The sequence below is a fragment of the Mercurialis annua genome, linkage group LG6 (assembly GCF_937616625.2).
Source record: "Mercurialis annua linkage group LG6, ddMerAnnu1.2, whole genome shotgun sequence".
In the NCBI taxonomy this organism is placed as follows: Eukaryota; Viridiplantae; Streptophyta; class Magnoliopsida; order Malpighiales; family Euphorbiaceae; genus Mercurialis; species Mercurialis annua.
In genome coordinates this window covers 38,084,467-38,096,316 of record NC_065575.1, presented here as the reverse complement: position 1 = coordinate 38,096,316, position 11,850 = coordinate 38,084,467, and the positions used below count along the sequence as shown (strand labels likewise).

Here is an 11,850-nt window from a genome sequence, read left to right as displayed (position 1 = left end):
CTAGCTACTTGCTTGTAATGGAGAGGGGGAGGTGGAGTGTAGGGTCCATTGTTTTGTGTATATGAGGCTAATTTTCATTCACAGTCCTTCACTTTTCTCTTCCCTCCCACCAAAGTTTTTCAACTTTAATTTATAATCAGAAAATACTTGACGTTTCATTAAACTTTCACGAATATATTTTCATATTTTTATTAATTGAGGTTTATGTGACAGTTGGAGCGTTATAAAAAATCATAAAAAAAGCAATTGAAAATCTTATATTTTTATATTGACTAATTTAGTTTTGTGTCTTAATTATTAATTTAAATATTATTTATTATATTATCAATGACCAATTTAAATACATTTTAAAAAATGCACAGTTATAAAAAAAGATCAAAAAATCGAGTAGGATGAATTTAATAATAGATATATGTTGATATTTCGATCTTTCTTTTCCTTTTATGGCCTATTTGAAGGAAAATCAAGTACTTCTTGGTCACTCATTTTTATAAGAAAAAAATCTCTAAATATTTTTTACTTTTTTAAACATATACAATAATATTTTTATATAAATAACTGAGTTGAGTCAAATCAATTTATTAAAAAATAAAAGTATTATTGTATATATTTATAATTATAAAATACAATTACAAGAAAAAATTAGTATAAAAATCTAATTATAAAAATAAAAAATTGTTAATAATTTTCGGGTTAATTTCAATAAAATAGAAAATCTTTACGGATTTTGTCAATTATAATCAAACCTTTAAAAAAGGTCTATTGTAGCCAATTTTGAGATATTTAAAACTTTTTTTTAGCCATTCATGAATAAAACCGAAAAAATTATCACTCGTTAATGAACTAAACTAACCGATTTGGAATAATATGATACATTTAAAACTTTTTCTATTAAAATCATTCAAAATCGGCTAGTTTACCCCATAGATAAATAGCAATTTTTTCGGTTTTATTCACAAATGGCTAGAAAAGGTGTCAAATATTTTAAAATTGGCTAAAATAGACAATTTTTAAAGGTTTGGTTATAACTGACAAAATCCGCAAAGGTTTTGCTATTCTATTGGAATTAATCCATAATGTTTTATATAAAAATGAGGTTTTGATTTTTCTATAATTATATACTTTTATAATATATGATAGCAAGACAATTTAATTAATGTTTTATAATATTTAAATTAGTAATTAGGATATAAGATTAAAATAATTTTTTTACAAAATATAGAATAGATGAAAGATTTTTTTGTCTTTATTATTTTTTTTATAACGCTCAACTACCGCATATGTTTTAATTAAAATTAAAAAATCGATGAAAGAATTTTGTGAACATTTAATGAAACGTCGGGGGATTTTCTGGTTATAAATTGAAGTTAAAGGACTTTGGTGGGAGAGAAGAAAAATCAGGGATTTTCTGGTTATAAATTAATGTTTAAGGATTTTGATGAGAGAGAGAAGAAATATTAAGGACTGTGGGTGAAAATTACCCTATAATGACTATGTGCTTACGTTAGTCTATACGATCAGTCAAAGAAGACGGAATCATCGCCGTTGATTTTCTTTCTATTTTTGCTTTGATGTGTTATGGGCCCTGCCATTTCTTTTAGGCCCACTCTCATTTCCAAAACTATGGCCTGATTTTTAGATAGGGAAGATTAGGGGAGATTTCTAAATTTACCTAAAATAAATAAATATTAGTGAATTTTCCCTCAACACGGAAAACTTAATGAAAATACCTCACACATTTATGAATTTAATATTTCTACTCTCCGTGTAATAAAATTTTGTGATTTTACTCCACATATATGACACACACCGACAACTCTCACCAATTCTCTCTTTCTTTCTTTCTCCACGTGCTCAAGGAACACACACCTAACACCTTTTTTTTTCTTACATGCATTTGATTTCTTTTTCTTTCTTTCTCTTTGACTTTTCAAAATAATATTATATCTTTATGATAGTATGATCATAATATTTTCATAAAAAATAATATAATTTAATTTGTAGTTGTGGAGTAACATCATATTAGAAAAAAATAATTTTTTCATAATATTATTATAAACGCAGCAATTATATTATCATCTAGGTATCATAATTTTTCTGTAAAAAATTATTTTTCGTACATTATCATACTATTATCGTTAGCTTTGTCATACTATTATCATAACCCATTCTTATAAAAATTATCATAACATTATCATAATATACTTTATCATAACATTATCATAAAATATTATCATAATATTATCATGACGTACTTTATCATAACTATATCGTAACTTTTTATCATAAACTTATCATACTATTATCATAACATTATCACAATATACTTTATCATAACAATATCAAAAACTATTATCATAACATTATTATGACATACTTTATCATAACTATATCATATCCTTATCATATTATTATCATAACCGCGTAATATTATGGTATTGATATGATAACGTTATGATACAGTTATGCTAACGTTAATGATACAGAAATGATAATCAAGCATTTTTCTTAACAGAAAATCGTTTTTCTCTACAGTATTATGATAATGATATGATAACGTCATAGTGATAACAATATGATAATCAGACGCTATTTTCTGCAAAAAAACCGTTTTTTCAGCAGAAAATCATTTTTTTTCATCATAAAATTGTTTTTAATGCAGATTTTCAGATCTTAAACTAAAAAAAATAAAGAACAATTATTTTAAATTTGAGAGTTAAAATAAATCGTAATAATCACAACGAGTTAAAAAAATCGCTAAAATATGGAAAAACGGCGGAGTGAAGACAAAACGAAGGCGGAGCAATGACAAAGTAATGGCGGATCGGCGAAGGCGGAACAACGACATGATAAAGAAGAAAAAATTAAATGAAGAAGAAGAAATTGGAGAAGTGGAAAAAATGGAGGAGAAGAAGAAGAAAGAGAGAGAGAGAGAGAGAGAAAGAAAAAGAGAAAAGAGAGAAAAAGAGGAGAGAGAAAAGAAAATCTGAAAAAAGGAAGAAATACATGTGAGAGTAAAAATAAAATGCTTAGAATAAAAAATTAATAAGAAATAAGTATTATTATAATAAAAAAAGACTTTAGAGTAAAAAAATAAAAGTGCTAAAAAGATGAGGTATTTTTTCTATCTTTTCCTTATTGAGGTATAATTTACTATTATTTTAAAAAATAGAGTGTTTTTCCTAATTTTCTCGAAGATTAGGATAATACTCTATTTTTTAAAATAAAATTGATTTCCTACCTCAATAAGGAAAAGATAGAGAAAATCCCTCATCATTTTAATGCTTTTATTTTTTTACTCTAAAGCATGTTTATATTATAATTATACCTATTTTTTTTTTAATTTTTTACTCTAATTATATTTTCTCTTATCATGTTACAGCTGTCATATTTTTATATGGCTTTCTCTTTTTTTCTCTCTCCTCTTCTTCTTCTTCTTCTTCTTCTTTTTCTCTGTTTTTTTTTTCTTCGTCAATTTTCTCCTTCTTCTTCTTTTCTTCTTCATTTTCCTTCTTTCTTCTTCGTTCCTTCATCGCTCCGCCGCCGTTTTTTCATCGCTCCACCGTCGCTTTGTTCTTTCATATTTTATTTTAGCAAACTTTTCTTTAATCCATGGTGATTATTGCGATTTTTATAATATTCAAATCGAAATAAATTACTTTTGATTTGTTTTTCAATTTTAGATCTAAAAATCTGCATAAAAAACGATTTTCTGCAAAAAAAAACAGTATCTGATTATCATATGATTATCATAACACTGCAGAAAAAAAAATTTATATAAAAAAAAAAAACAATCTCTGATTATCATATGAGTATCACTGTATTATCATGTTGTTATCATAGCACTGTATAAAGAAAGATTTTCTACAAAAAAAATGATTATCATGTTGTTATCACTGTATTATCATCTCGTTATCATAATATAATCATATGATACCGAGATGATAATGTATTATTGTACCTAAATAATAATGTTATGACAACGACATAATAATAAAATTACGATAACAGTATGATAATATGATACCCATATGAAAATAATTACATAAAAATTATGATAACGAGATGATAATGTGAAGAAAATAGTATGATAATGAAGTATAATAAGGTCATATTATCATACTATTATCTTCACTTTATCATCTTATTATCATAATTTTTTTGTAATTGTTTTTTTCATACATGTATCATATAATTATACTATTATCTTCACATTATCATCTCGTTATCATAATTTTTTTGTAATTATTTTTTTCATACAGGTATCATATTATCTTTATATTATCATCTTATTATCATAATTTTTCTGTAATTTGTTTACATACAGGTATCATATTATCATACTATTATCATAATTTATTATTTAATTATCATTTGATTATCATGATGGTGTCATGAATCTTTTTGTAATTCTATTTTCACGTACGTTATCATCCAGTTATCATAACCTTATCATAATTCATTATCATCTAATTATCATACTCTAGTGTTATGATAACGACATGATAATCAGACACTATTTTATCATACATTATCATAGATATCATCATATATGTACCATAAATATTATCATCTCGTTATCATATGATAAAACATTATCATATGACACTATTTCTGTAAAAAAATTTCCATGTAAATATCATATTATCATACTGTTATAAGCTTATAATTATATTATCATAAAAACATTATCATACTATTATCATTATCGTACATTTGTATTATCATAACCTTATCATAATCATATAATTAATGTCATGCGATAATAACATGATAATCAAACGCTGTTTTTTAATAAAAAAATTGATTTTTTTTGCAGTGTTATGATACTTGCATGATAATGCAGTGATGATACTCATATGATAATCAGAACCAGTTTTTTTTTCAGAAAATCATTTTTTGTGTATAAAAACGTTTTTAATGCAAATTTTTAGATCTAAAATTGAGAAAATTCAAGAGTAATTATTTAGATCTAAAAGTTAAACAAATCGTATTAATCACCACGAGTCAAGAAAAAAATGCTAAAATTGAATATGAAAAACGGCTGAGCAGCGGCGGAATGATGGCGGAGCGACGGCGAAATGATGAATTAATGATGAAAAAGAAACAAAAATGAAGAAGGAATGAAGAAGAAGAAGAAAATGAAGAAAAAGAATGGTAGAAAAAAAGAACAGAGAAGGAGAAGAAAAGAAATGGAGAAGAAAGAGAAAACAAAATAAAGACAGTTGTCAAATATGGTTAGAGTAAAATAATAATAAAAGGTAGGTACAATTATAATATAAATATGTGTGAGAGTAAAAAAAATAAAAACATTAAAATAGTGAGGTATTTTCTCTATCTTTTACTTATTGAAGTAGAAAATCATATTATTTTCAAAAAGAGAGTATTTTTCCTAATTTTCTCTTTTAGATATTGGCTCCACAACAACAATTTTTTGGAGCAAATTAGTCAAGTTTAAGGCCATGAACCATAAAGCCAATGTAATTAAAAAATCAAATGCTAACTGCTGAAAAACAAAATCTGCAAATAATCTAATCCACAAAACACTTAAATTTTTTCAGTCTCATGACAAAATAAACAAAACAAATAATAATAAAAAAATGTTACAAGCCTGTAAATCATATTCAATTTCATGATATTAAAACTATGAATTAATGATTTATGAGAGAATGAAAAATAAAAGACTTGAACGTATTAATATAGAAATAAAGTGACTAAATTTGGATTTTTTTTATATATGTTAATGGTACAAATGTAAATATGTATATATAATTAGAGTAAATTAGTAAAATATCCTAAGCTCAACTAAGCTCGTGAGTTTTTTAGATAGAATATCTAAAAAATTCAATTCGGTTTGAAAAGTAACTCGAATAGATAGAACTCGGTTTCAACTCGATTAAACATCAAATTAAATTTTAATTTTTTACGATTCAATGAGTGGCTTACAAGTTTGCTCGATTAGTTTACATCCTTAACCAGCCCTTTCCATTAGACAACAAATTCAAAAAGGACATTTGCAAAGTTATTTAAAAAAAACAAAAATATTTGCAAAATTTACCTCCGAACTAATGTTTTCAGAAGCTGCACTGGACTAAGTGAAGAATATAGAGCAAACACGAAAGTAAGAAATCTGGAAAAATTGAAGAACCCAAAAGTTGCAAATTTAGAAAGAGAAAAATAGAGAGATAAAACTTAAAATGAATGAAAATGAATAAGACGAAGTACATATAAATATCCACACACAAATCTCAAAATGCAATGATAGTAGTTAAGAAATTGAAGCAACGAAACCCTAGAACACAAGCAAAGACAAAAGACGTGTAGTAAGTAACCTGACATGTGTCAAACATCCAAAAACACTAACTAACACGTGTCGAAACAATAAAGAATATGAAGCGATTCACTGTAATCCGTAAGAACTCGCCAAAATCTAAAGAGACTCTTCCCAATAAAAAATTAGAAAAATACCAAAAAAAGGTAAACATCAAATCAAGCATAAATATTTAGACATTAGCTTACTTATGGGGGAAGATAATTACGGAAACCTTCTTTCCATATACTATAATACAAAAGCCGAAAACTAAGAGGATTTGTCCATTGAAGTCTATCTTAAGACTAGTTGAAATACTAAAGAACCGTATCAGAAAAGTTGAATCCTACAGGATTCGCTAGCTTAAGAATAAAGTTTAACATGAATTCGCTCAAAGAGATAACAACTGAATCGTCTAGGATTCAGCCATTAAAAAAGATCAGAATCTGGATACAAATCTCATTAAAAATTGAATCCGAGGTCGACTATAACAGCGATAAATAATTAAGAAAGATTGCAGAAATCCTAAATCTTCTAAATGAATCGAAGATAGTCTCCTATATAGATGTAATATAGAAAAACTATCCTATTTATGACTCAATCTTAATTAGTATTCATTCCTAAAACATATAATATTGTGAACAAGAATTCTTTTTCTATTTCATATTGAACTTCCTAAAAGGAATCACTTTCCTTTTAGAACTCTACAAAATTTTCACTCGTCAATATACAAAGGACCGAGGTATTGCCTACACACTCAACTGAACTTGGATACAATATTCTCTCTTAAACTTAGCACCCACTTAAGCATTAGAGAGTTAATCGGACCACCACCGTCCGATAAGTTATTTACCTTATTTTACCGGTTTAGGCCATCGTGAAACTCACCAATCCATCAATATGTAAATATCTTTATTACTTATTTTTAAATATTATGTCAAATTTTTCAAACTTTGACATTTTATTTTTTGAGATTTTTTTTAAGTTTTCTAAAACATAATTATACATTTCCAATTCTATATAACACTTTAGTTCCAAACTTTTTTTACTTCATTCAAATTAAAAATATTCTTATAACGAATATATCATTAAATTGGATAATTGATTATGTGAGTTACTGTAATTTTCTCTATTTTCGATTTGTTCATTGAATTTCAAAACATTACAAATTGATTAGCGTATCATAATTTTAGCCACTCCGATATATTTATAATAAAATCCAGAAGATTTCACTCTGAAATTAAAATGTGAGATAATGAAGAAGGTGATATGGTAACAAAAGATGTGATATATCTCTTGTTTGTGTTCAGATGTCACGGAGACAATAAATTAATCGAACTTCATTAAAACCCTCTCAAAATCACTAAAACTATGATAAAGTAATCAATTTTAATGTTTTGAACTTTGATAAGCAAACTGCAAATTAAAAAAAATTCAATAACCCTAATAAATTCAAAGATTTGAACAACTTAGATATTTAGAAGGAAACACAATGTGAAGTATATGGTTCTCAAATGAATCCACATGCATGGAAACATGTGACGCACAGACGGCCACTAGAAGAGCCCGCAGAGATACGGAGCTAAGTGTTAATTCATGGGTCCTAACTGTCCTCATTGAACGACACACTTGCTAAATACTTTAATTTTCCCTAATCGTAGCAATCAATTACCAAACAAATCACATATTTTGTTTGTTTTATCAACAAATTTACAAAACCAACTTATTATAATTACCTCATTTGAGTCCTAAATTCCACTCTTCAACAGTAAAACTGTTTCCTCCTCGCATTTTTAAAAAGTCCTTGAAAATGACCCAATCTTGAATTTTTATAAAAATCAGGTATCAACCAATCCTGCCCACAAAAGTCCTTTTCTTTTCTTCCAAGTTAGAAACTTTTGATATTGTTTTTCTATAAAAATATTGTATTTTAGGAAAAAATTCATCTATACCCTTAAAGTTTGACTACAAAATCAAGTAAACATTCAACGTTTAAAATGGTTCAAATATATGCCTCCAAAGTCTTAAAATGTGAACAACCAGGTCTCCAAATTTTGACAACCAAACTCCCAACTTCTCATTTATGCTTCAAAATAAGAGTCTGATTGTTCACTTTTTTAGACGTTTGGGGCAAATTTAAAACTTTTCAGACGTTAAAAATTTATTTGAGAGTTAAATTTTGAATAAAGGATCAATTCACCCCCTCAATTTGGCACGAAATATCAAATGAGTCATTTTGAACGTTTTTGGGTCAAACATACCCGCAACTTGCGTTTTTCGCTCAAATCAGCCCCTCTGACACAAAAACACCCTAAAAAGAGAGTGAGATTACTAATTAAGCTAATTAATTTTAATTAATCACAATTATAACCTTAATTAAACACAATTAAATTCCTAATTAAACCTAATTAGTCTAATTATTTTATTTAACCACCTAAATCTAAACCACCGGAAAAAGCCGCCGGAAACCACCCGACCCACTCCGTCACAGCCCGTCCCCCTCCGTCGCAAACCGACCCCTTCCATCAAAAACCGCTCCTCAGGCGAGGAGCCGCTGCTCCTCGCCTGAGAAGCAGCAGATCTGCTCCTCCGGAGCAGATCTGCTGCTCTAAAACGAGGAGCAGTGAGGAGCAACGCTCGTCTCAGGCGAGGAGCTCTGCTCCTCGCATAAACGCAGATCTGCTCGAGCAGATCTGCTGCTCCTCTGCTCCTCGCCTGAGGAGATGGTCGGGACTGAGTTGGTGGGGGACGGAGGTAGTGGGGCACGGAGGCGACCGCGGCGGATGGTGGTGGTCGGAATAAAGAGAAAGAAAAAGAAGAAGAAGAAATGGGAGAGAAGAAGAAGAAGAAGGGAAAAAATACAAAAAGATTCTTTATTTTTGATTAAGAAATAAATTAGTTATTGAACTTTTAAATATTAAAAGTTGTAATTGAAAATTAAAATTATTAAGTATTAATTTAAGAGATAAATAAAATATTGAGAATTTTTTAAATTTTTTCCATTTTTTTTCCGGAGAGTGTAACACACTTGCTTAGCTGAGAGTGGGGGAGGGGTTTTTTGACCGAAAAATACAAGTTGCGGGTTTGTTTGATCCAAAAACGTCCAAAATGACTTTTTTGATATTTCGTGCCAAATTGAGGGGGGTGAATTGATCCTTTATTCGTTAAATTTTAGAAGTTTGAGGCATATTTGAATCATTCAAGACATCAAAAGCTTATTTGATCATAGAGTCAAATTTTAGAGGTATAAATGACCTTTTCCCTTTATTTTATGATGCCAGCAATTTCGGATCTTAACAACCAATGAAATCCAATCGCTTAAACTGGAAATTAAAACAAATTGGGATTCTGAGTCTTTGCAAGAAATGGTTAGTGGAAAATTTAAGTTTTGTCTTTTTATGATTATTGGTGATTAGTAATCTAATCTCTTATACTAATTTTGATTAGTATTATATAATATATATATATCTCATTGCTTACGCATAGATCTAGATTAAAAGATTGCATATTGTCTCTGACAGACAAACACCCAGAAAACTATTCTTAAAAAGAGAAGATCTTTGGTCTCTTACATACACATAATCTGACAACCCTCCAAAGACTGAGGGCTGCTAGAATCTGTGTCAAGGGAATCAAACAAAAATAGAAATAAAAGATTCTGATGATAATGTGAACAAGAACCTGGTTTGGTCTGCAAGAAATAGTCTTGAGCAGAAGATTGGTCAAAGGGATTAATGGGTGATATTCCAAAGATGGTGTATGGGTGGAGCTGGGAGGAGAACAAGCTGTTCGAGGTGGCGTTGGCGGTTGTGGATGAGGAGGATCCTGATCGGTGGGAAGCGGTGGCGTGTATGGTGGGAGGGACAAAAAGTGCGGAGGATGTTCGGAAACATTATGTGATTCTTTTGGAGGATTTGCAGTGGATTGAGTCCGGTCAGTTGGATCATGCCATTGTTGCAGAAGCTTGTTCTTGTCTTCAAGTTGACTCTTCTATTCAAACTGTGTGCTGGACAGAAGATGATCATAAGTATATTTTCCTTATTTAATTGCTTTTTGTTTTGTTTTATTTCTTTGTCTAGCTTTGATTTCTGTTTTGATTTTGTTTTACCAGTGCATGTTTCATGGCATAAACATTTCATGAATTATAACATGTTCTGTTCTTCTTTGGAATGTGTTCCTAATTCAACAAAATTGCTTAAAATCAGAGATAATATCCTGCAAATTTTATGGTGAATTGTTAGATATTTGTGTTCTTGATTTCATCATAGATCTGCAGGCTAATAGGCATGGATTTTGTCTTGTTTTGATTTGTCAATCTATGTGAATTTTACATTAGCAAATGAACTTGTTGGCGATTGGCATGTAGACATGATCATTGGGCTAGTATTCGCCCGACCATTTTGGACTGGGCTTGTGCACTTAATTTGAGTATTTGTCAAAAATATTCCAATATAAAAATATTTTGAATTCGAGAATTTACTATTTTATCTTTTTTTTTTGAAATTTTTTACTTTAAGAATTTATAAAAATACGACGTTTTAAAAAAAAGTATTTTAAAGAGTTTCCAAATGTGTTTTTAGAAACTGTTCGAAACCATTTTGAAGTTGTTTAAAAAAAAATTGAATTTTATTTACAGCCTGATTAAGAAATGGTTTCTAAAACAGTTTCAAATCTTTTTTTTTTAAACCGTTTGAAACTATTTAAAATTGCAAAATAAAAAAGCAAAGATTAAGACGCGTTGAGGTGACTAAAAACTTACAGTTTAGGGGTTAAATTTTGATAAATATTTTGGTAAAGATCCAAATATATAGAGCCAAGAACCTAAATTTGTATTGCTTGTATACGTACGTGTTTTGATTTTTATAGTTATTTAAATTTTAATATAGATCTGAAAAAAATACGGTAAGCGTGATACTATCTGATTCACCAATTTATTTTGGAATAACTATTTTATACATTTGTTGTGTCACTGTACAACAAATCAATAAAATGCATAAATTTTAGAATTATTTTTATCATACTACTTCTCTAAAAATACCTATTTAAGTACTAAGAGATTTTAAAATCCATAATTATATAAGTTTATTGTATAGGTGATTTTTATATGTAGATAATTTTTTTTACATTGTGTGTATTTACTGTGTGTGTCTATTACCACAGGTTGCTGATACAATTGGACATAAATTGATTAGTAGAGTTGGCCGGGAAGAATGGTAAAGCAAGCACATAGTAAATCTAATCATTGTGTAACACAAGGATTTGTGCTTCTATAATTCTATTGCAATCCTAGTTTCTTAGTTTTTCCAAATTCTGATTTATACTTTTCGTTTGCCTGTTTGCTGCTAATTTTCATTACTTTAGCTAATTTGAATTAGAGGTCCAAACGAGTTGAGTATTGAGATTGACTTTTTTATTTTCGAGTATTTCTTCTTCTTTTTTTAGAGAGAATTTTCAAGTATTTTCGAAACTTATTAAAATCTCACAATCTTGACAAATTTAATCAAGTCTCATTTTTATTTAATATTTTTAATCAAATTAAA

At 28.3% G+C, this 11,850-nt stretch overlaps 1 protein-coding gene across 1 annotated transcript; it reads left to right on the top strand.

The window, feature by feature from the left end:
* Positions 1-9,707: 9,707 nt before the first annotated feature.
* Positions 9,708-11,618, top strand: LOC126686778 (protein RADIALIS-like 3). The gene is made up of 2 exons (XM_050381007.2): positions 9,708-10,337; positions 11,471-11,618. Exons 1-2 carry the CDS (start codon positions 10,045-10,047, stop codon positions 11,496-11,498), a joined length of 321 nt encoding a protein of 106 aa, XP_050236964.1. The 5' UTR covers positions 9,708-10,044; the 3' UTR covers positions 11,499-11,618.
* The last annotated feature ends 232 nt before the right edge of the window (positions 11,619-11,850 follow it).

Coding starts and splice junctions, on each gene's coding strand:
- LOC126686778 (XM_050381007.2), top strand. CDS start 10,045: ATGGGTGATATTCCAAAGATGGTGTATGGGTGGAGCTGGGAGGAGAAC. Junction 10,338..11,470: donor TGGACAGAAGATGATCATAA/GTATATTTTCCT, acceptor CTATTACCACAG/GTTGCTGATACAATTGGACA.